This window comes from Equus asinus, chromosome 18, assembly GCF_041296235.1.
Source record: "Equus asinus isolate D_3611 breed Donkey chromosome 18, EquAss-T2T_v2, whole genome shotgun sequence".
Taxonomy (NCBI): domain Eukaryota; kingdom Metazoa; phylum Chordata; class Mammalia; order Perissodactyla; family Equidae; genus Equus; species Equus asinus.
The window spans coordinates 41,855,734-41,880,671 of record NC_091807.1 but is presented as its reverse complement, the minus strand read 5'-3'; the positions used below and the strand labels follow the sequence as shown (position 1 = coordinate 41,880,671).

The following is a 24,938-nucleotide window of genomic DNA, read 5'->3' as shown; positions in this document are numbered from 1 at the left end:
CATCGCAAGGGCTCAGTCCCACAAGACTGTCCCCCACCATGTCAGACGGAAATCGCAAGTCCAGGTTGTCACCTGTGCTTCTGGCCAACCAGATGTAAGTCACTCCCATCACCCCTTCTTGGGTTTGATTAATTTGCTAGAACAGCTCACAGAACTCAGGGAAACACTGGTTTACGTTGACCAGTTTGTTAAAGGAAATGATAAAGATACAGATGAGCATCCAGACGAAGAAATACACAGGGCGAGGTCTGGGAGTGTCATGAGTGTGGGAGCTTCTGTCGGTGCTCACCAGCCTGGAAGCTCCCTGAACCCCGAACTACTGGTATTTTATGGAGGCTGCCTCACGTGGGCGTGATCAATCCTTACTTCCATTTCCAGCCCCTCTCCCCTCTCTGGAGGATGGGGGGTGGGGCTGAAAGTTCCAGGATTCTGATATGACCTGGTCTTTCTGGTGACCAGCCCCCACCCAGGAACCCACCCAGGGTCACCTCATTAGGACAAAAGACACTCCTATTACCCATGAAAGCACAAGGGTTTCAGGAGCTCTGTACTGGGAACTGGAGGAAGAGACTGTGATAGATGTATTTTCTACTCTCTCACGCCTGGCCCAGAGTTTCAGGGAGGGGGCTGATGCCAGAGGAACCAAACATGGAATGAGAGGGTTGGAACTTTCAGCCCCACCCCAACCTCAGGGAGGGAGAGCAGCTGGAAACTGAGTTAATCCCGAGGGCCAAGGATTGAATCAATCCTGCCTATGAGGTGGACCCGCCATGAAAACCCGTAGAAGATGGGGTTGGTGAATGTGTCTGTGAGGGCGATGCACCCCAACTCCACAGGGATGGAAGCTCCTGTGCTCGGACCCTCCCAGACCTTGTTACCACACAAAATTGGGGTTCTCTTGCCTGATGTACATAAATAAGCCAATTAATTATGGCATCAGCCTTTGGGAAGAGAGCTCAGCTTTCTTCTGTGAGATGGATCTGCAGGGAGACAGAGCTGTGTGCCCGCAGATCTGTCTCCCTGAATCAGGATTTGGGGAAAATTTAAGGTTAGGGAAAACACGCTGGCATGAAGAAACCCTGGTGGGACACGTTTTGATTGGTGGTCTTCAAGCATTTATGGTAAGGTTGTAAACATTTATGACGTTCTAAATTTTTAAGATGGGGTTCTAAACATTTATGATGAGGTGGGGAAGGAATTTTAACACCAGATCTTCCTCTATGAGGGACCCCTCACTTCTGATGAGTCAGACTTTCAAGTTCTGATCGTGTCCCGGTCCTTGGGTTCCGTGGGGAGGAGGATCTTTGGTTCAGACGTCATTTCAGGTCAAGATTTCTTCTTCTGTGCATGCTCTGACTATGTGACTGCACATTTTATGAAAGGCAATTCATAGTCACTCTGTTGATAAGAGAGGGGTCAGTTGAACTGGTCCTGGAGGCCCCAAGATTACGACGACATCCTATATGCCTCTTCACCTGGCTGTTCATATGTAGCCTTTATAATAAACCAGTGTTTCCCACAGTTCTGTGAGCCATTCTAGGAAATTACTGAACCACAGGGAGGGGTCATGGAAACCCTGATTTGTAGTGAAGCCAGACAGAAGTGTGGGTACCCTGGTTTGAAGTGGGGGGCAGTCTTGTGGGACTGAACCCTTAACTTGTGGGGTCTGCACTAACTCCTGTTTTGAGCTGAGAAAGTTTTCCCCTGTGGTGATGGGGTGCTGGCAGGGCACCTATGGAGACATCATGCCCACCTGTGCTGAGATGATGACAGTCATTGAAAGACATCCAAGACCCACGAAGCAAGAGATGCTGTACCAGTGTGGCCTGGAGCCTTAACATCCTCAGCTGGTCTACAAATTTAATGTAACTCTCACCAAGATTCCAGGTATTCACAGCTCAGGAGCTGAATCCTGAATATACGCAGGAGAGTAATGGGCCAAGGAGTCCAAGCGACTCCTAGAGCAGCAGGCGGGATCTTCCCTGGCAGACATTGGCTTTGAAGGAAGCTCCGGAGCCAGGGCAGTGGGAGCCAGGTCAGGGGTGGGCAGAAATGACCAATGGAATGAAATAGCCAGGATGGAGCTCCACGGCCAGGTGGCAGATGACACTGTCGTTGACTGGACAGTGGGTGGCCTTTTCTCAGATTCAGAAGGTCTGAGGGACACTTGCTCACAGTCTATTGTTTTCAGTGATATATGAAAACACCTCTGAATCAGTAAGAAAAAAGAAAAACTAGTAGAAAAATGGGCCTAAGATATGAGCAGTCAGCTCACAGTGGAAGGGATGCCAATGAAGAGGGTCACTGGTGACAGGATAGACGCAGGATGGCTGCAGTGCACGCATGGACACCCATCCAAGTGGAGGGGTCAGGGTGTGCGGGAGTTGGGGTCTGGACCCCAGGGTCACTGAGTTAGGCTGCAGGGGAACAAGTGATCTGTCCCTTCAGAACCATTGGGCATCACCCAGTAAAGCTGGACCTCCCACCCCTGGCCCCCTGCAGTTCCACTGTGAGGCCACTGCCCAGGACCCTGCTTGTGCCGGATGTGACCAGAGGTTCACCAGGGTCAGCTCTGATGGTAGATGGAGGAGCCTCCGAAATACCCACTGAAGTGACCAGCAGGTCCCAAGACCCCTTCAGTCTCTTAAAAAGGCCTGGGGTTACTTTTGGTCTTTGCTGTGTTGGACTTTAAACTGAGAACAAGCTTATTTGACCAGAAGCAGACCATGCATGGCCAACAGTGACTCAGGAATACAAATGGCCCAACTCTGTGTCCCCAAGAGCTCGGGGAAGTCCTGGCTGAGACAGGACACAAATTCAGCGGGAAACGTGTTTTTATGTTTCTAAAATCGATTCATGGGAGAAACAAGTTCTCAGAATCGTAGTATCCCTCAGTTTTCAGGCCAAAAAAGGGCCTCTGAGAGGCTATGTTTTTTTGCCACGACCTCCTCAGAGCTCCTTGGAGGATTTGTGGCTCTATGGTCAGTGCGCGTATCTGTGAGGCCCAGGTGATGGAGGCTCTGAGTTGGCTCAGCGCCTCTCCATGATCTGCTACCACTGGTGATGCCCTGTGCTCTGAGCAGCTCTACACGAAGCTCTGTGATGACTCCTGGGTTGACTTTAATACTCAGAAAATAACACAGGAAATACTGTCAGGAGGGGCACTTTCCTCTGGGAGGACGAGATGCTGCAGTCGGGGCCCAGGCACCTCCTTGGAGCCAGAAGACACTTACTGTAGTTCAGTGGGAGGTGAGGGGGACCTGGGGCCCCAGAGCTCCAGCCATGCCAGTGCTACACAGAGGACTCAGGTACCATCTATAGCCAAATGCTCCGACTAGGGGCCACACCCACCTTGGGAGACGCAACAGATGGGAGATGTGCATTGTGGGGTCATCCTGGGCCTTGCAGCCACCCCAAGGGTCAGCCTTGTCCCTCCCCTCATAGAGGCGCCAAGTGAAGGCTCCAGGTTACAGCACTCCCGAGGGTAGGGTGGGGACCGAATCCACCAGGACTCCAGTGGGGAGGGTGAGGAGCATGCCCACCCTAGGCTGCTTGTTTACTACTGAGTGGGCTGAGGAAGTGGGAGAGGGAACTGCCTCTGTACAAAGGCAGAACCCCAAGGAGGAGGGGGTTTCATGTGTTCCATTTGTCCATTCTAAGAGTTAGGAACTATTTTATTTACAATACTGAAAACAAGTCTGCTGTATTCTATGTAAGGAGTAGAAATTTCTCTTGTACTTTTACAGTCAGGTTCCACTCATGAAATTAAGCCCCAGCATGGGCTGGCACTTCTGCAGCCCCACAGGACAGCCATGTCCAGCAGGGCCCTCAGTTTGGGGGAGTCCCTGATTCTCGGAGCTCAAAGGGAGGGGTCCATCTTCCACCAACCCTGCGTCCCTGTGTTCTGGAGTATCCTGCGGGCACCATGGCCATCAGAAGAGGCCCCTGCTCAGGGGCTGGAGCCTGGTCCCTGTGCGCCGGCTCAGCTCCTCGAGAACCTGCTTCTCCTTCTGGTACATCTGAAAGAAAGGAAAGGAGAACAACTGTGGACTCGCCCAGCTGGCCTGGCCTCCTCAGGTCCTGGGAAGTCCATTGCTCATCCCAGGGTCCCAGGGGTCCCCTTTTCTGCAAGCCCCTCCCCGTGGCCCATGTCCATGGCTGTGGCATGAGGGAACCTCAGCCTCTCACACAGGCTGAAGGGCAGGTTGGGGTTCTGCTCACCGTCGCCAGCACTGGCACAAAGGGAGTGCTAACACACTGCCTGCGCGGGGGGGGGGGGGGGGGGGGGGGGGGGAATGGTGGAGCAGCAGGAGGGCTGGGGGCCAGGGCTGAGGTGGTGGTCTCAGGTAGGAAAGAGGAGAGCCTGCCTGGGGTCGCAGAATGTGGCAGATGGGGCGGCTAGGGAGGATGGGACATGGGCCAGCCAGGCCCAGGACGTACAGGAGGCGGGTGCGTGAGGACAGCCCCTCCTGGGGGAATGGGCGGGTGGGTGGGGAAACCCCAGGAGGGCTGGGTCCCTGGAAGACTGGCCCCGCTGGAGGTGCCATCATCGAAGGATTTCCTGGTCTGTGGGTGTGGGGAGGAGGGGAGCGAGGGGCCACAGCAGGGTCAGTATCCGACTGGGAGCAGGGCCCAGCCAGTGTGTGGCTGGTGTGGACCCAGCCTAGGATGGGTCCCTGGGAGGCCAAAGGCATCAAGGACTTTTTTGCTAATGAGAAAAAGTCTTTTTACGCCTTTTAGAAAACCTGATTGTTTTATTACAAATATAATTTGAGTTTATTAAACACAATATAGTGCATATATACCAACACAGACCTTCATAAATGGTGTAAATGTTGACCCTTTGATGAAACAAACTGCTAAATAACTTTACCCAACAGTCTCTATTGGACGCCTGCACATCCTAAATCCTGTTCCAATTGATAAGTATTGTCACAATTTCTCTTGTAAAGATTTTCTAACTTTAAGCCATTAGAATTTTATAGAATTTATAGCATTCAGTCTCTCTGCTCAGACCTTCCTTTCAGTAGTGAATAAATAGCACAGTTAACAGCATTTGGGGAGCCCAATATTTAAAACAGATTGTCTTTTTTATAAAGCAGACATTTATAAAATTCCGTATTTTACTGTTTTTTCCAATTTTGGTTTTTATACTTGACTGTAACAGGCAGGTTGGGTGGCCCTGTTTCCTGGGTGGTCTGATGCACATGGCAGGGCACCCCCTTGCACATGCCAATGGACAGGGATGACCTTACCTTCTGCCATTCGGCCTCCGTGCTGTGTGTGAACCCCAGCAAGTGACAGAGCCCATGTGTGGCAGTCACCTGTCAGAACAATTAAAAGCCACCTCAGGGGCTAATATGACCAAGCTGTGAGCCCAGGGAGGGGAGGAGGCAGGGAGAGGTCAGCTTACACCGTGGAGGCTAGAACCCTCCTCCCTGCCCGGGCAGGACTGTGGGAGCAGGTGGCAGCAGCACCGAGGGTGTGGGCAGGGGGTGAGGACACAGGGGTGCAGTCAGGGGGCAGCAGGTAGGCCAGGGCCCTGTCACGGGATGTGAAGATCAGGGTCTCCCCTGGGGTGGGGTGGGGAGGGGGCAGGGTGGCGGAGTGGGGACTGTGGAGACATCCAGAACAAGGGGGGCTAGGTGGAGGGTACCAAGGTTGTTGGCAGGAGCCCACATGCAGCTAGGAGCCAGCAGGGAGGAGAGCGGCCTGGCCACTCACATGGTCCTAAGAGTGGGGATGGTCCTCTGCTGCGGGTAAGAGAATCTTCAGGAGGTGTGGGGGAGTGGAAGCAGACGTCCACGACTGCCCCCCCAGGGCTCCCAGGGTGCACAGCTGCTGCCAGAGGTCCCAGAGCTGAAGCCTGTGCTGACCATCCTGCCCATGCTGGGGCTCCTGTCACTCTCAGGAGGAAACCACAGCCTCCTCCTTGGGCAAGTCCCACCCTCACCCTCCTCACCCAAGGAAGCAGGCAGGCCCCCAACACCTGCTCCCACTGGGTCTGGCTGGGAGGCTCTGCTGCAAGGCACACAGAAGCACTAGGATCCCCAAAATGGTAATTCAGGGTACAGCTGTTCAGCCAAAGGAAGGCACCTCAACTGAATCCACAGGGAAGTTAAAATATGATTCAGTCACATACATAGTTTTTCAGAACACCCCCATCCCCTTTTTTTCTTTTTTTCATCAAGCTGAAGAAAGACAGATCCGGAACGTTCTGGAGGCTAGAGTCCTGCCCACTTTGGGCAGTTTAGTAAAAAGCTTATTCAGCAGGTCTGAGTCAGCTAAACACAGCCTGTTGATCTCCAGAGAGAAAAGCTAAAACAGGGCCACTTCTGGGAGCTTCCATTTTCCCCATTACGTAGATGTTCTCTATCCTCTCCACTCACCCAACACTGCCTCCAGCCTGCAGACCCCAGGCTGCAGGCTCTCTACTCTCTCTCCGTGGGATGATGAGAGGGGTGCTGCCCTCAACAACCCTTGTTCTACACGTGGACGACAGTGTGGACGCAGGTGTCACATCTGTAACCTCTTCATGGCCTGGATGAAGGACACTGGTTTTTATTTCGCTATCAGGTTCTGTCATTTCAGTATTCCCACTTACAGTCAGGATGTCATAGTAATCTTCATTTTCTTTGCACTGCTGGAAGATATACTCTACTCCTAGGAAAATGTCTCCCAAATTATAGTCATCGGGAAAATCTGGCTGGGGAATTTCACCTGCTTTCAGATTCTGCAAGGAGGAAACACAGAAGTGGAGAACATGACCTCAGGAATGCTAAGCCCACCACAGGCCTACAGATCTCACTCTGGGAGACCCCCTCACAGTCCCCAGGTGGGCAGGGGGTGGTGTTCAGCAGAGTCCCTACACCAAGTGACTTAAGATGTTTCCACCTTGTCACATGAGTTACTTTCCATTTCTTTCATCCTTCCCAATGCAAAATCACACAGATCCACAACTTCTATGGAGTTAAACCACCACATGGATACAATTTTGTATTTCTGTTCTTTCGGCTTGGTATTTTGTCTTAAACAATCTTTCACATTTTTTTCCCACATAAAGACCATAAAAACCAGTCCATTCAGTTGAGGACTGTCCACACTAAGCTAGTCACCCATAGATGAATACTTAAGGTGTTAACATTTTTTCTTCCCGTTAGGGAAAATAAGTGAATATTTTACTATTATACACAATGTTTTATCTTCTCCCTTCTTTTATTTTCTTAGGTGTGACACTAGTGGGTTAAAGAGTACACATATGTCTAAACGATCTTCAAGTACATGGGCAAACTGCTTTCCAAAAGGCTTGCACCAACTTATGTTGCTACTAACAATGTGTGAAGCCTTGAATGAGACATTTACTTAATGGAGATACTGACCTGACAGCATATTTATTTATATTTCACATATTTGTTGAAAATATTTACCCAAGTCAGTTCTTTCATTTTCAGTGTTATTTAAATTTTTCAACCACACATATTCATTATTGAATCACGCTTACAACTGTAGAAGACTTCATTTCTCTTTTAATTCGCTAATAGCATTAAGAGGAGACAGAGGAGTCCAATTGCCTTTTCTCCTCCAGTGATGGGCATCAATCAATAGGGGTTGATCTCTATTTTTGTGTATATTTCAAAGTTTTCAAAATAAAACTTAAAAATCACGTCTGTAGTATAATCAACACAAGAAATTTACACTGGATAGTAGGCTAGATAAGGTGAAGAGGAAAACACTTTTTACCTCATGAAATGGAAAAGAAAGCACATCGGTTGGGATATTTTTCTCTCTGTAGATTCTATTAATGTGCTGAATATTCTTGTTGTCAACACAAATGATCCCCAGGTCGAATTTCTGCACTCCTAAAATATTCCTTACTATTTCTATCTTCTTGCGGAGTGGTACTCTCCGGAGGGGGATGGCTCGCTGTAGATTTCTGAGCACCAAACTCATTTCAAGAAGAACAACTCAGCCCTTTAAAAATGCTTGTAAAGGAACCTGTGGTTAAATTTTAAGAGAAGACAAATCAGTACCAGGAAGTGATAATTCTGTAAAAACACACATGCACACACAATCAAATCACTTTATTTCGTGAAATTCATTGAAAAATTGAAGAGAATTTATATTTCATCATAAGAAAGATAGAAAAACGAGGGAATATAAAATGAAGTTAGAGAGTCAGGCATGCCAGAAGAGAGAACAACAGCCAGTAGGAAATTAAGGCCAGTGGAGGGGAAGGACCACAAGGAGGAGGGGGCTGTGGGGGGGCAGGGTGAGATGGTGGAGGGAGGATGAGGGTAGGTTAGGGGAGCAGGGCGGTACGGTGGGGGGAGCTGGGTGGACTGGGATGAGAGGATGTGAGGGGAGCAGCGTGGTATGAGGGGAGGTTGGGGAGCCAGGAACGGGATGGTGAGGGGAGCAGAGTGGTACCGGATGAGGGGAGTAGCGTGGTATGGGATGAGGCGAGGTCGGGGAGCAGGGTGATACCGGATGAGGGGAGGTAAGGGGAGCGGGGTGGTACTGGATGAAGGAGGTGGGGGTGCCGGTGGTACGGGATGAAGGAGGTGGGGGAGCGGGTGGTACGGGGTGAAGGAGGTGGGGGAGCGGGTGGTACGGGGTGAAGGAGGTGGGGGAGCCGGTGGTACGGGGTGAAGGAGGTGGGGGAGCCGGTGGTACGGGGTGAAGGAGGTGGGGGAGCCGGTGGTACGGGGTGAAGGAGGTGGGGAGCGGGTGGTACAAGGTGCCGCAGGTGGAGGGCTGGGCCTTACCGGGCCCGGCTTCCCGAGGGACCGCTCAGGGGGACACCCCGGCCCTGAGCGCAGGCCCCCGGCCGCACACGAGGCGGTACGACGCCCCGGTTGGGAGGGAGGAAGCAGCGCGCACAAGAACCGGTGCCGATGCCAGGGACCGGGGCCTGGAACCCGCGCACCCGAAGCCCCGCCGCAGCTCAGCAGGGAGGCGGAACGCGAGCGCGGCCGCGCGCGGCCGGAAGCGGTCCGCGCGGGACGGACCGGAAGTCGGCCACCCTTTTTCCGCCCGCGGCGCGCAGCGAAGGCAGCGACTGGTGGCTGCGGGTCGCTTCTGCGAGTCCAGCCCGGTACCGAGGGACCTGGGGCGGCGGCGTCCCCGAGCCGAACGGTGAGCGGCGCGCGGCCGGGCCGGGCGGATGTCCCCCTGCGCCGCCGGCCCGGGGGCTAACGGAGGGCCGGGGCTCACGGCGGGGCGCGGCGGCCTGGCCCTGAGGGTCCAGGGCGCCTCCCCGCCGGCTGCTGGGCCCCTGAGCCCGCTCCCGGTGGTCCCCCGGGCGGAACGCGGGTTGTTCCTGCGTCTCCAGAGTCGTTAGTGCTCCGGGGGCTCGGAGAAGAACTGGGTGGGAGGAGACCCTGAAACCCCGCTGCTCGGTCAGCGCTGCGTTGTGACTGGCGACGGAGAAACGCCTCTCTTTAAGCTGAGAACTGTACCGGCTTCATTTTCTTAGTACCGTTTCAGGGTTTTCGTGAATTTACCAATTTAGTAAAATGATTTGACTTTTTTCTTCTTTTTTCAGTCTTAAAGGATCCCACTTTAAACCTCCGTAACAAAGTAGTGTATTTATTTGTATTCCTCTCTACCCTGTGCTCCAAAAAAATCCTCTGGCTCAGAAAATAAGAATTGCGGCCTGTTGCTTTGCCTGCCTTTTAAATAATTATCCTTAGAGTGTGACGTGATTGAAAGTTCTTTTGTTAGTCCTCTAGTAGGACAGGGCTGTAATGATCTGAATCTTTGTCTTTCAGCTTATTCTAAAGATGAAGGGGAGCTCCCTGCTTCAACAGACTGTTCAAGGAAGAGGACTCCTTTTGCACACGTACTTTTTGTTACCTTCCAATAATTAGATCAGAAGATGAACCCAACTAATCCTTTTGGTGGGCAGCAGCCTGTTTTCCCAACATCTTCTAGTAGTTCCATAGGAACATTTCAGGCTAAGCCACCATTTCGATTTGGTCAGCCTTCCCTTTTTGGACAAAACAATACGTTATCTGGGAAAAGTTCAGGATTTTCACAGGTATCCAGCTTTCCGGCATCTTCAGGAGTAAGTCATTCTTCTTCAGCACAAACAGGATTCTCCCAAACCTCAAATGTCGGACTCTTTTCTGGACTTGAGCACACTCCGGCTTTTGTAGCTACTTCTGGACCTTCAAGTTCATGTGTACCCGGAAACCCAGGATTTAGTTTTAAATCACCCAACATTGAGGCTTTGGCAGGTACTTCTACTTTTGGACCAGAAACTGGAGAAATAGCAACCACTGGTTTTGGGAAAACTGAATTCAGCTTTAAACCTCGGGAAAATTCAATGTTCAGACCAATATTGGGGGCTGAATCAGAGCCAGAGAAAACTCAGAGCCAAATTACCCCTGGATTTTTCACATTTTTCCACCCAATTAGTAGTGGACCTGGAGGACTGGCCCCATTTTCTTTTTCTCAGGTGACTAGTAGTTCAGCTACCAATTCAACTTCTACCTTTTCAAAACCAGTTAATAGTAATAATTCATTACCTGCTTTTACTTCTGATTTGTCAAACCAAAATGCAGAGGAAGAGAAGAGAGGCCCTAAATCACTGTTTGGAAGTTCTAGTAGTAGCTTCACCAGCTTCTCCACATCTTCAGGGTCTTTGGGTGAACACTTCCCGGTTAGCAAAACAGGTGCCCGACAAGGATGTGAAGAAGCTGTTTCCCAAATGGAGCCACTTCCCAGCCTCATGAAAGGACTGAAAAGAAAGGAGGACCAGGATCGCTCCCCAAGGAGACACGGCCATGATGCAGCAGAAGACTTGGACCCTCTGTCAAGGGGCGATCATCCTCCAGACAAAAGACCTGTTCGTCTGAGTCGACCCCGAGGAGGCACTTTGTTTGGTCGGACGATACAGGATGTCTTCAAAAGCAATAAAGAAGTAGGTCGTCTGGGCAACAAGGAATCTAAAAAGGAAATTGGCTGTGCTGAGTCTGGGGAAAATGACCACATGGCTATCCCAGGAGGCAGTCAGTCTGTCCTGGCACCTTCCCGTCTTCCAGGTCTGAATAAAGAGGAAGAAACTGAAAGTAGAGATAAAAAGGAAGGTGAGCTCTAAAAATGTACAACATTTAGTAAATCCTGCTTGCAAGTTCTCGGTAAATTTCCCTGGATGTTAGCTTGAATTTCCTGGAAAATCCCCTGTAAACATTAGGAATGAAATGTAGCGTTGGATCTTGGAGCAGGTCTTACAACCATGAAATCTTTCCTCTTACATAATTAGAGCTTCCTGTTGTTTGAAAACATTCCCTCCAATAGGTTTCTGTGCCTGTTCTTTGATCCCCTAGATTCTCTAAGAGGAACTCCTGGGCGACAGAGTAAAAGAAGTGAGAGCACAGAGAGTCTTGGGGGCTTGTCTCCTGCTGAAGTCACAGCAATCCAGTGCAAGAACATCCCCGACTATCTCAATGACAGAACCATTCTGGAGAAGCACTTTGGCAAAATTGCTAAAGTGCAGCGCATCTACATCAGGCGCAACAAGAAGCTCGCCGTGGTGTATTTTTTTGATCATGTGAGTACTCCCAACAAAAGGTCACTTGAACTTTGTCACTTTAAAACCTATTTTTTTCCTCAGCTATGCATTTTTATTTTATTTTTTTTAATTTTTTTAATTAAGATTATGATAGTTAACAACCTTGTGAAATTACAGTTGTACATCATTATTAGTCAAGTTATAGGTACATGACTTCACTGCTAGTGCCCTCCCCCCACCCCCCTTTCCCCTGGTAACCACCGATCAGTTCTCTTTGTCCATATGTTAACTACCACATATGAGTGGAGTCATACAGAGTTCATCTTTCTCGTCTGGCTTATTTCACTCAACATAATACCCTCAGGGTCTATCCATGTTGTTGTGAATGGGACGACTTTGTCCTTTTTTATGGCTGAGTAGTATTCCATTGTGTATATATATATATATATATATATATATATATATATATATACCATATCTTCTTTATCCAATCATCAGTTGCTGGGCACTTAGGTTGGTTCCATGACTTGGCTATTGTGAACAATGCTGCAATGAACATAGGGGTGCATGGGACTTTTGGAATTGCTGATTTCAGGTTCTTAGGAGGATAGACACCCAGTAGTGGGATGGCTGAGTCATAAGGTATTTCTATTTTTAACTTTTTGAAGGAATCTCCATACTGTTTTCCATAGTGGCTGTACCAGTTTGCATTCCCACCAACAGTGTATGAGGGTTCCTTTTTCTCCACAGCCTCTCTAACATTTGTCACTCTTTGTCTTGGATATTTTTGCCATTCTAAGAGGTGTAAGGTGATATCTTAGTGTAGTTTTGATTTGCATTTCCCTGATTAATGATGATGAGCATCTTTTCATGTGTCTATTGGCCATCCATATATCTTCTTTGGAGAAATGTCTGTTCATGTCTCCTGCCCATTTTGTAATTGGGTTGTTTGATTTTTTATTGTTGAGTTGTGTGAGTTCTTTGTATATTATGGAGATTAACCCTTTGTTGGATAAATAACTTGTAAATATTTTTTCCCAATTAGTGGGCTGTTTTTTTGTTTCAATCCTGTTTTCCCTTGCCTTGAAGAAGCTCTTTAGTCTGATGAAGTCCCATTTGTTTATTCTTTCTATTGTTTCCCTCATGTGAGGGGTTATGGTGTCCGAAAAGATTCTTTAGAAGCTGATGTCAAAGAGTGTACTGCCGATATTCTCTTCTAGAAGACTTATTGTTTCAGGCCTAATCTTTAGGTCTTTGATCCATTCTGAGTTTATTTTAGTAAATGGTGAAAAAGAATGGTTGATTTTCATTCTTCTACATGTGGCTGTCCAGTTTTCCCAGCACCATTTGTTGAAGAGACTTTCTTTCCTCCATTGTAGGCCCTCACCTCCTTTGTTGAAGATTAGCTGTCCATAGATGTGTGGTTTCATTTCTGGGCTTTCAGTTCTGTTCCATTGATCTGTGCACCTGTTTTTGTACCAGTACTATGCTGTTTTGCTTACTGGAGCTTTGTAGTATGTTTTGAAGTCAGGGATTGTGATGCCTCCAGCTGTGTTCTTTTTTCTCAGGATTGCTTTAGTAATTCGGGGTCTTTTGTTGCCCCATATGAATTTTAGGATTCTTTGTTCAATTTCTGTAAAGAATGACATTGGAGTTCTGATTGGGATAGTGTTGAATCTGTAGATTGCTTTAGGTAGTATGGACATTTTAACTATGTTTATTCTTCCAATCCATGTGCATGGAATGTCTTTCCATCTCTTTATGTTGTTGTCGATTTCTTTCAAGAAAGTCTTGTAGTTTTCGTTGTATAGATCTTTCACTTCCTTGGTTAAATTTATCCCAAGGTATTTTATTCTTTTTGTTGCGATCGTGAATGGGATTGAGTTCTTGAGATCTTTTTCTGTTAGTTCATTGTTAGCGTATAGAAATGCTACTGATTTATGTATGTTGATTTTATACCCTGCAACTTTGCTGTAGCTGTTGATTGTTTCTAAGAGTTTTTCTATGGATTCTTTGGGGTTTTGTATGTATGAGATCACGTCGTCTGCAAACAGCGAGAGTTTTACTTCTTCATTGCCTATTTGGATTCCTTTTGTTTCTTTTTCCTGCTGAATTGCTCTGGCCAAAACCTCCAGTACTATGTTGAATAAGAGTGGTGAAAGTGGGCACCCTTGTCTTGTTCCTGTTCTGAGAGGGATGGGTTTCAGTTTTTGTCCGTTGAGAATGATGTTGGCTGTGGGTTTGTCATATATGGCCTTTATTATCTTGAGGTACTTTCCTTCTATACCTATTTTATTGAGGGTTTTTATCATAAATGGATGTTGGATCTTGTCGAATGCTTTCTCTGCATCTATTGAGATGATCATGTGGTTTTTGTTTCTCATTTTGTCAGTGTAGTGAATCACGTTGATTGACTTGTGGATGTTGAACCATCCCTGTGTCCCTGGTATAAATCCCACTTGATCGTGGTGTATAATCTTTTTGATGTATTGCTGTATTTGGTTTGTCAAAATTTTGTTGAGGATTTTTGCATCTATGTTCATCAGTGATACTGGCCTGTAGTTTTCCTTCTTTGTGTTGTCCTTGTCAGGTTTGGGGATCAGGGTGATGTTGGCTTCATAGAATGTATTAGGGAGTGCCCCATCTTCCTCTATTTTCTGGAATAGTTTGAGAAGGATAAGTATTAAATCTTCTTTGAATGTTTGGTGGACTTCTCCAGAGAAGCCGTCTGGTCCTGCACTCTTATTTTTGGGGAGGTTTTTGATTACTGTTTCTATTTCTTTACTTGTGATTGGTCTATTCAGATTCTCTGTTTCTTCCTGATTCAGTTTGGGGAGGTTGTATGAGTCTAGGAATTTATCCTTTTCTTCTAGGTTGATCAATTTGTTGGCATATAGTTTTTCATAGTATTCTTTTATGATCCTTTGTATTTCTTCGGTATCTGTTGTGATTTCTACTCTCTCGTTCCTAATTTTATTTATTTGAGACTTCTCTTTTTTTTTTTTTTAGTGAGTCTGGCTAAGAGTTTGTTGATTTTGTTAATTTTTTTGAAGAGCCAGCTCTGTTTCATTGATCCTTTCTACTGTCTTTTTTGTTTCAATGTCATTTATTTCTGCTCTAATTTTAATATTTCCCTCCTTCTGCTGACTTTGGGCTTTGTTTGTTCTTCTTTTTCTAATTCTGTTAGGTGTTGTTTGAGGTTGTTTATGTAAGATTTTTCTTGCTTATTGAGATGAGCCTGTATTGCAATGAATTTCCCTCTTAGGACTGCCTTTGCTGCATCCCAAATAAGTTGGTACGGTGTGTTTTCATTTTCATTTGTCTCCAGATAATATTTCATTTCTTCAATAATTCATTGTTTGTTCAGTAGCATGTTGTTGAGTCTCCACATTTTTGCTCCTTTCCCAGCTTTATTCTTGTAGTTGATTTCTAGTTTCATAGCGTTATGATCAGAAAAGATGCTTGATATTATTTCAACCCTCCTGAACTTATTGATGCTTGCTTTGTTTCCCAAGATATGGTCTCTCCTTGAGAATGTTCCATGTGTGCTTGAGAAGAATGTGTAACCTGCTGTTTTTGGATGAAGTGTCCTATATATATCTATTAGGTCCATCTGATCTAATTTTTCATTTAATTCTATAATTTCCTTGTTGATTTTCTGTCTGGATGATCTGTACATTGGTGTTAATGAGGTGTTGAGGTCCCCTACTATTATTGTATTGCTGTTGATGTCACCTTTTAGTTTTGTTAATAGTTTTTGTACGAATTTTGGTGCTCCTATGTTAGGTACGTATATATTTATAAGTGTTATGTCATCTTGGTGGAGCGTCCCTTTTATCATTATATACTGCCCCGCCTTGTCTTTCTTTACCTGTTTTGCTTTGAAGTCTACTTTGTCTGATAGAAGTATGGCAACACCTGCATTCTTTTGTTCATTATTAGCTTGGAGTATTGTCTTCCATCCCTTCGCTCTGAGTCTGTGTTTGTCTTTGGGGCTGAGATGTGTTTCCTGGAGGCAGCATATTGTTGGATCTTGTTCTTTGATTCATCCTGCCATTCTGTGCCTTTTGATTGGAGAGTTCAGTCCATTTACATTTAGAGTGATTATTGAAACGTGGGGGCCTACTGTTGCCATTTTATCACTTGTTTTCCGGTTCTTTTGCATTTCCTTTGTTTCTCGTCCCATGATTTTTGGATTCCTAATTCAAGTAGGTAAATTTCTGTATTGGCTTTCTTCTTATTTGTAATTTGTGTCTTTATTCTTGTTATTTGTTTAGTAGTTACCAGGTGGTTTGTATAACACATCTCGTAGATGAGATACTCCTCTTTCCGATAGCCTCTTATTTCCTTAAATTAAAACGTTCCATCCCTTTTCACTTCCCCTTCTAGGTTGTTATTGTCAGATTATTTTTTCTCTTCTTTTTTGTGTTGTGAGTTTGTGGTTAAAATGTCTAGGTTGTGTTTATTCTTGGTGTTTCCGTTCCATTTACCTTTAATGTTTTATTTAAGTTTTGCTAACCTGTTCTGATGGAGAGCTGCTACTTTCTGTTATTGTCCTTCTGCTCATCTCCGTTGTTCTGGATTTTGTAACCCTTTTCCTTGTTTTAATTTTTCAGGAATGAGGTTCTTCCTGAGCATTTCTTGAAGAGGAGGTTTTGTGGCGCTGAACTCCCGTCACTTTTGTTTATCTGGGAAAGTTTTTATTTCTCCATCGTATTTGAAGGATATTTTCTCTGGGTAGAGTATTCTTGGCTGCAGGTTTTTGTTCTTCAGAGTTTTGAATATTTCATTCCAATCTCTTCTAGCCTGTAAGGTATCTCCTGAGAAATCTGCCGACGACCTGATGGGGTTTCCTTTGTAAGTTATTTTCTTCTTCCTGGCTGCCCTTAGTATTTTCTCTTTGTGATTGACTTTTGCTAGTTTCACTACTATATACCTTGGGGTTGGTCTTCTTGCATTAATAAAGTGTAGAGATCTATTGGCTTCTGTCACATGCAGTTCCAGCTCTCTTACCAAGTCTGGAAAGTTCTCAGCTATTATTTCCTTGAACAGGCCTTCTGTCCCCTTCTCCTTCTCTTCTTCCTCTGGTATACCTATAATCCTTATGTTCCATCTCCTAATTGAGTTGGATAATTCTCAGAGAGTTTCTTCATTTCTTTTTAGTCTTAGTTCTCTCTCCTTCTCGGTCTGCAGCATTTCTATATTCCTATCCTCCAAATTGCTAATTCTGTTCTTCATATTATCGACGCTACCGTTCAGAGAGTCCAGATTTTTCTTAATGTCCTCCATTTTGTTCTTCATCTCCAGTATTTCTAATTGGTTCTTCTTTATAGTATCAAGCTCTTTTGTGACATAGATCCTGGACTCATTGAGATGTCTATCTGAATTCTCTTTTAACTCGTCGAGTTTTTTAATAATGGCAGTTTTGAAATCATTGTCATTTAGGTTATAGATTTCATTGTCTTTGGGATTGTTTTCTGGATGCTTATCATTTTCCTTCTGTTCTGGAGATTTAATGTATTTTTTCACACTGCTTGATGGCGTGGATTTGTGCCTCCGCATAGAGATAGAGTTTAGTCGCTGCTTCCACTTGTTGTGACTCGTGTCAGAGGGGAGCAGCTGTTTAGACTGCAGCAACCAGGAACCCTGCCATCTGTTACTGACTGGACCTGGACCCCTCCTTGTAGTCACAGTGATCCTGTGGGGTCCCTCGTCAGTTGTGGGGGCAGTCGCAAGGGGGCCTCAGGCTGCTGGTGCCTACTGTTGCAGCCCACTTAGATGCGCTCCCTCCTTGGAGTCTGCAGCAGTGTTATGGGCTTTCCAAGCAACCGGGAGTAGGATCACCTATAATCACAGATTTGTCACTGACAGAGCCCATAAGATCACACTTGTCCACTGTAGGTCCCAGCAGAGCTGTGGGTATCTTCTGTAATATGTTGTTAGCTCACCTAGCTCTGCTACTTTTGCCCCAGGGCCTTCCAGCCTTGTGATTGCCAGTCGGGACCTCTCCACTAGTGCTATGCAGAGGCTTTCGCTGAGGCTGCTGTAGGAACCTGGAGTTCTCCCCTGGGCCGTGTATCCATTTCACCGGAGCTCCACTCTGCCCCACATCACTCTCATCGGATCTCTGGGAGCCCCTTGCCTTGCCTGGGACATGGCCAGAGTTCGTGGGCCTGGCGGCAGCTGACAAACTGCTGCCTTGTGGGGAATTCTGCTCTAGGGAGCTTCCTGGTATTCTGAATGCTGAGCGCGGCCTCCCTGCCAATGGAGAGCAGAAGCCCTCCCTGCCGGGGGGGGGTGCGGGACCCTGGAGCCTCCCCCTGGGCCACAGAACTGGGTGCTGGAGCTTCACCCCACTCCCCAAGCACGTCCACGGGAAGTCTGGGCGCCCCCCTGCACCGACCTGTGCATGGCCAGAGACCGTGGGCCCAGCAGCAGCTGGCGGGCTGGTGCGGAGCTGGGGAATCCGCTCTCTGGGAGCTTCCCTTTGTTCTGGTTTCTGGGAGGAGCCTCCCTGCCAATGGCGAGCAGAGGCCTTCCCTGCCGGTGGGTGCGGACCCTCGGGATCCCCCCTGGGCTTAGGTGGAATCGCGGGGGGCTTAGGTAGGGCTGTTGTCACCTATTTCCACTGTCGCTCTGCTGGTGAGTGCACACTCCCGCCCTTGGTGCGTGGTGATGCTGTTGGGGAGTCCGCTGGAAGAGAGCCTCTTGCAGGTACTAAGCTGTCCGGGGGTTGGAGAGTTTTCACCTATTTCCACCTCCTCCCAGGGGGAAGTCCATCAACCTTCCGATGTATAGCAGTATTAGTCTCTTAGGCATCTTGAGATGCTATCTGGATATCCTTTGTTAATTGGTGAATGTCCAATTAGTTGTAGATTCGAAGGGGGAGAGACAAAGAAGACCACTCACTCCACCATCTTGGTTCTGCCCCTCCTAAAACCTATTTTTTCATCATAGTTACTTGCTTGCTAGAATATGGTGCACTACTATAATATCTTATTTTTAACTTGGGGAGGCTGAAATGCACTATTTCACAACCTGGAGTCATTTGTGAAAAGCTTGCAATCTCTATTGAATGTAGTGTTCTGGAAATGCAGGGTGAGTGATTCCCACGAAGTCATTCCTCTGAAACGCATGGGAGTGGCTCTGTCACCTATTACACACATGTTTACATTACACACACATTACATTACACACCCATTACACACATTACACAAAGTGAATTTTCTTGTTTTGTTTTTGATTTTATTTGGTTATGGTATATGATCATTGTGAACATTCAAACAGTACAGAAAAAGTACAATCCCCTTGTAATCCTGTCCTACAAGATAACTGCTGTTATTTGGTTTCTATCTTGACTTTCAACATGTGTATAAGTACATACAGTTATAACACATTGGCTGTAGTGTGTACACATTTAGGGACTGCTCATGTTATGTAGTTTTATATCTTTATAATTTTTTTCTGAATATTCTCGTGGGGATCTTCTGTAGGAATTTATAAAGTACAGAGCATGTTTTTATACTTTTGTTAAATGAGAAAAATAATTGCCTGTCAATGTAAGGAAGAAAACCAGAAAGTCTTATGGGAGGGGGTACAAAATCACCCATAATTCTAAGATATCAACTGTACATATGTTGGTTAATATCTTTGCAAATATGTAGTCACATTGTTTTTACACAAGTGGGATCAGGTTGCATATACTGTTTGGTAACCTTTTCGTGTAGCAATCTTTAGTATTTTCTGAAATCAAATAGTCTAGATTAGAAGGGGATTGTTAAATGCTCCATGGCATTCTATCCTGTTTACTTACTTGGCCAGTTTTCTTTTTTTGTTGTTTTCTTTTTTCTCCCCAAAGCCCCACTACATAGTTGTATATCCTAGTCATAAGTGATTCTAGTTCTTCTATGTGGGGTGCCACCACTGCATGGCTCGATGAGCAGTGTGTAGGTCTGTGTCCAAGATCTGAACCCAGGCTGCCGAAACGGAGCATGCCAAACTTAACCACAAGACCATGGGGCCGGCTGCTCATATACTTCTGATTAGTTTATATCCTTTGTTTAAATTCTTGAAAGTGGACGGTCTGTGCCAAAATGTATGCACAGTTTTAGGGCTTTTGCTACTTATTCCTTCCTATGGATTTAAAAAAAAATTCAGTGGCACTGATTACATTCACAGTGTTGTGCAACCATCCTCATTATCTATATCCAGAACTTTTTCATCATCCCAAACAGAGACTCTGTAATTGTTTAGCAGTAACTCCCCATTCTTGCCTTCCCTTGGCCCCTGGTGACCTCTAATTCACTATCTCTATGAATTTGCCTATTCTAAAATTTGATATAAGCAGAATCATACAATATTTGTCCTTCGTACCTGATGTATTTGAATTAGCCTGATGTTTCCCAGGTTCATCTGTGTGGTTGTACTTCATTCCTTTTTATGGCTGAATATTATTCCACTGTATGAATGTACCTCATTTGGTTTATGTACACATTTGTTGATGGACTCAGGTTGTTTCCATCTTCCATCATGCTGCCATGAATGGAGTGTGCAAACATCTCTTTGAGACCTTGCTTTCAGTTCTGTTGGGTATATGTTTAGGAGTGGAATTGCTGGGTCATAGGGTAATCCTCATTTTTTTAAAGTTATTCTTTGGCTATTGCAGTGTGCTTATTCTTCTGGCAGAACCCTAAAACATATTTATGTAATAAATATATAATGTATAAATACACTGTTATCATAAGCAATTCATGTATACGTACAAAGCTAAGGTCTCTGATCACCCCATCTCTCCTTTTATCTAGGAGCAAGCATGGTTACCTAGTGTGGTGTGTATTTTTCTAGACATTTTCATAGGTCTATCTGTAGGTATAGTAGTCGGTTTTGTCTTTTGTGATCAGTTGTGTTACACATGTATCATTCTGCAGCTTCCTTTTGTGTTGAAGTGTGACTTGGCAGTCTTTCCATTGCTGTGTGTGTAATCGGATGGTGCGAATCATCTTACCAAATGCCAACGAGGCCAAGCCTCTTGCTTCTATCCACAGTAAAGTTATTAATTTCAAAAGGGAGAAGAGCGAATACGTGCTTGTGAGCCAGGTAAGGGAGGTGAGGGCTGTGGCTGCCACAGCTAGAGGCAGATGATGTGGTCAGAACACGTACAGGTGGAGGCGTTGCGCTCCTGTACAGAGGTCTGTGCAGTGCATTTGAGTGTTTAATCTCAGTTGCTTTCGTCTCTTAATGTCCTCATACTTTGTGTTGTGGACTATTTTCCAGGCTTCTGCAGCTCTGGCCAGGAAGAAGGGAAAAGGTTTGCATGAAGACATGGCTATCTTTTGGCACAAGAAGAAAATAAGTGAGTTTTTAGTTATTCTTTGCAGTCTCTAATGCTGTGTTTACAAGACCCTTGAAGCTTTGAGTGGGAGCCCCTTCTGCAGGGCTGTGGGGGACTGGCTCTGTGTGGATCCTCCTGTCTCGTGGTGTTTCCTTGTGCTACTTTGTTACCTCCTGTAACAATGATAATTTTACTTTCTCAAAAAGCAAGTGAGAAAGTCTTGTGTCAAGTGACTTGTGCTATCATAACCTCTGTTCTGACTCTTGGCGTCCTCAGGTCCCAACAAGAAACCTTTTTCCCTCAAGGAGAAGAAACCAGGTGACAGTGAAGCTGGCGAGGGCACCGAGGACACACCCTTCCAGCACTCCCCTGTTGGCAAGCCTGTGGGGAGGGCTGCAGCCGTTAGCCTCCTGAATAAGAGGTGTGGCCGATCCTTCCCAGTGACTGTGTTTTACACAGCATGTGGGCGCTTTGACTTCTAATGTCTGCAGACAGGAGCGACTGCACAGCAGTCAAGCATGGGAAGTGGGGTGATGTGCTGACAGCCTGAGAAGGACTAAGGGATGACGGGGAGGCAGAGAGGAGGACATGGTGAGGGAGAGGACCCGGGGGAAGGAGAACTGGGGGGGTCACAAGGGTGACCGTAAGAGCCACTTGCCAGGGCCATGAAGGGGCTCTGGTACTCCTTGCTTGTCACCTTGGTCCCACATCCCATGCAGTTGCTGTCATGCAGTTCCACCTGATGCATAAATGTAGAAGCAATAACTTTTCCCCTTGAAACATCTAACTGGCTGTAATAACCACATGTTCCTAACAACCACTTCTAGTGATTTGCCGTGTGACTTTTCGTAAGTCCAGCTTTTCACAGTGAGGCAGTCTCCTTTTTGGCTATGTTATAACTGGGTAGCTGTGTGCACAGCCCTCAGGTCAGCTGGTGTGTGGTGGTGCACTTCACACAACTTCTCTGTGTGGGCATATCTGTCTCCCCTCCCCTCCCTATGTGACCCTGTTTTCCTCTTCACATCAGGCTGCTGTGACAGGTCTTCCGTAATGTCCTCCTTCACATATTTTAGCCAGTGTATTGTTTTCCTCACTTTCCCCATTGTAGTTAGTAATTTATTTGCTGGTTTGCTTGTGCTTTTCCCATCTCGCTCAACCAGTCATACCTTCTTCCACATTCAAGTTCACAGAATGTTGACTAGAACAGAAAGCTGAGAGAGAACGCCCAGCTCTTTTTAGTACATCTTTCTGCTGAAATGAAGTTATACGTGAAAACACGTAGGCCTGATATTCCCTCATAGTGTTCAAGTGTTGTCTTTTTCAGGCTGAATTTCATTTCTTTGAGATAGAAATCTACGGATAGTCACTTCAGCTGTTTAAATGGGCTCATCTCATTTTCAAAAAGTATAAAATATTTCAAAATTCTAAAATCACCGTGAATAATATGACTAACACCTTTGTCATCACCAGCATTATCAAGGCTCATTGCACTTCAGTGCTTGTAGTTTATCAGCTTGAGAGGAGCAGAAAACCTTGAAAGATAAGGGAAGTGTTTGGACGTGGAAATGATATAAATGCGTGATGGATCCAAGGCCCTTAATGTGTTGTTTTCTCTGTAGCTCTCCAGTGAAAAAGCCAAGTCTTCTGAAGGCCCACCAGTTTGAAGGAGACCCTTTTGACGAGGGCTCTGAGGGCTCTGAGGGTCTTGGGCCGTGTGTGTCCTCCCTCAGCACCCTCATAGGCACTGTGGCTGAGACATCTGAGGAGAAGTACCGCCTGCTTGACCAGAGGGACAGAATCATGCGGCAAGGTATGTTGGGTTGTTTTGGCAGAGGTGACCTGCTGACGTCATGATAAGGTTATCTCCTTGGAGTCCTGAGGGAGGGGAGTGACCCCTGTCCATGCAGCTCCACTGTTGTTGAGTCTTGGACCTCTGATGTCTTACATATGATCTTTGTTGTTTACTAGTCTCCTGAAAGGTGAGTGTAGGCATGGATATAATGCAAATATGTTTTCGATTTTACTTTATTTTTGTAAGAAAGTCTCTAAACCATTGATTCACGCTAAATTGAACAAGTTAAAGGGCAATTTTTAGACATTTGGAAAACTCGTGTAAAAAAAATCAAAATTTTCTGTTTGACAGAGTCACCACAAATAAAGCTCAGGATGAAATGTCAATTTACACGGGAAAAAATCTGTAACTCAAAACACAGACAAAGAGCTGAATTCTCTGATACAGAAAGTACTGTAGAAGTCAGCGTGAAAAAGACCAAATGCAGTGGGAGAGGAGTAAGGGGTCTACAAGGTCACAGAAAAGGAAGTGTCGTGGGCTGGCTGTCCCACAGTGGAGATGCAAGTTTCACCCCACAGGCTCGGCTTGGGGCTGCGTCCTTGGACAGGCTGTGAACAACTGCACTCCCATGGGGGAGTGCACGTTGGTAATATCTTTGAGACTTAAGAAAACTCATGCCTTTGACCTGGCATTCCATGTCTAGGAGTGTACCCCACAAACATCGTGCATGTGTGTGTGATTCGTACACAAGGTCGTTTGTGATGACAAAGATTGGAAACTAGTTGTCCACACAGGGATTCTAAACAGCCTGAAAGAAGACTGCAGTTTCTTTATGGAAAATCAAGGCTTTTTGTGAAAAAGCAAGATGTGGGAAGTATGTAGTGTGCTACCATTTGTGTACAAAAAAGGGAGAAAGGTGTGTGTGTGTGTGTGTCATATACTTACCATGTACATGTAAGTATACTTGCTTAGGTGTTCATAAAATAGTTATGGGAGATGCAAAAGGATCTGCTCACTCTGATTGTCAAGAGAGAGGGGGGCATGCTGGGTGTCCCATTTTCGACATTTTTATACCTTTGGATTGTTGAACCATGTGAATGTATTACCTATTCAAAAAGTAAGTATTCTCTTAACATAAAAAAATAAGTGAGGGCTGGCCTGGTGGCGTAGTGGTTAAGTTTGTGCACTCTGCTTCGATGGCCCGGGGTTTGCTGGTTCGGATCCTGGGTGCAGACCTATACGCTGCTCATCAAGCTACATTGTGGAGGCATTCCACATACAAAATAGAGGAAGATGGGCACAGATGTTAGCTCGGGGACAATCTTCCTCAAAAAAAAAAGTGCGGTGACCAAAAATAAAAGGAAAAAGCACATGTGCTCTTCTTTGCGAAGTTTTTTTAAAATTAAATTTTAGCTATAGGATTTTCCTCTTTTTAAAAGCTGTGAATAGTGGAATAATCACAGCGCCTCCTTAACACAGTAATAAAAGCTGCCATCATACATTATATCATTGATATGGTGACTTTTATATTCCAAATAAAATCATTAGTAGGTATTGGGATTTTTCAAAATAAAAAATAGATGTGTATATTTTGAGTTGTGAAGTTGTTGCATTCCATTTCGTTTAAAAGATACTGTTATAACTGTTTAATTTTGTGTGTAATAATAGTGGTTTATTCAGCTCAGGACCCAGGTAACTTCCATTATGTGATTCTTGTTATATTAAAAACATAGTGAACTACTGAGAGTGTTAGACTACTGGTATGTTTTGAGTATTTACCTTTATAAGTTCATCCTTTTAATAAACATCCTGCAGTGTGATTGTTTGCCGTTGAGGTGTTACAGGAGCTGGGAACACACGTGTGCCCCTGCCTGTGGTGTGCAGTGAGGATCCGAGTACTGAGGAGGGAAGGCATGGGTCTTCATGGACCTGGATGCCTCGTCCCCCGTGTGACAGGCTGTGCTTTCCTTTCTCTAAGGCCCAGTGATTGTTAAATTTAAAAATGTTTCTTTCTTTTCCTTAGTAATTTGTGTGTGATGTTTGTTTTTACTTTTATTTTTCCTTTTATCACTGTGAAGATGCGCTTCTCTGGGTTCCTAGTAACTGTTTGGTACACTCTTACTTTTTACTTGACGTCATTTAGCTCGGGTGAAAAGAACTGACCTGGACAAAGCGCGGACTTTTGTTGGGACATGCCCAGACATGTGTCCTGAGAAGGAGCGGTACATGCGTGAGACCCGGAGCCAGCTGAGCGTATTTGAAGTGGTCCCAGGGACTGACCAGGTGGAGCTCCACATCCC

General features: G+C 45.8%; 2 protein-coding genes across 6 annotated transcripts in view; one reads left to right on the top strand and one right to left on the bottom strand.

The window, feature by feature from the left end:
- Positions 1-3,097: 3,097 nt before the first annotated feature.
- On the bottom strand, positions 3,098-8,990 carry YBEY (ybeY metalloendoribonuclease). Of its 4 annotated transcripts, XM_044751049.2 has the most exons (6): positions 8,766-8,990; positions 7,741-7,995; positions 6,390-6,733; positions 5,725-5,753; positions 5,256-5,324; positions 3,100-4,019 (listed from the first exon to the last, which is right to left on the bottom strand). In XM_044751049.2, exons 2-6 carry the CDS (start codon positions 7,948-7,950, stop codon positions 3,829-3,831), a joined length of 843 nt encoding a protein of 280 aa, XP_044606984.2. In that variant the 5' UTR covers positions 7,951-7,995; positions 8,766-8,990; the 3' UTR covers positions 3,100-3,828. The 4 variants fall into 4 exon arrangements, 3 of the variants coding, with proteins under 3 accessions (XP_014715320.1, XP_044606984.2, XP_014715321.1); XM_014859834.3 differs by lacking the exon at positions 5,725-5,753 and having other exon boundaries at positions 3,098-4,019; positions 6,605-6,733; positions 8,766-8,903; XR_006515693.2 differs by lacking the exon at positions 5,725-5,753 and having other exon boundaries at positions 3,105-4,019.
- Positions 8,986-24,938, top strand: part of MCM3AP (minichromosome maintenance complex component 3 associated protein) — a 57,268-nt gene continuing 41,315 nt past the window's right edge. For both annotated transcript variants that reach the window (XM_014859829.3, XM_014859830.3), the window contains exons 1-7: positions 8,986-9,135; positions 9,771-11,090; positions 11,331-11,554; positions 20,789-20,867; positions 21,123-21,267; positions 22,466-22,656; positions 24,782-24,921. In XM_014859829.3, the coding sequence (XP_014715315.3) occupies positions 9,878-11,090; positions 11,331-11,554; positions 20,789-20,867; positions 21,123-21,267; positions 22,466-22,656; positions 24,782-24,921 (1,992 nt within the window). In that variant the 5' untranslated portion in view covers positions 8,986-9,135; positions 9,771-9,877. The remainder of the gene's footprint in view (positions 9,136-9,770; positions 11,091-11,330; positions 11,555-20,788; positions 20,868-21,122; positions 21,268-22,465; positions 22,657-24,781; positions 24,922-24,938) is intronic.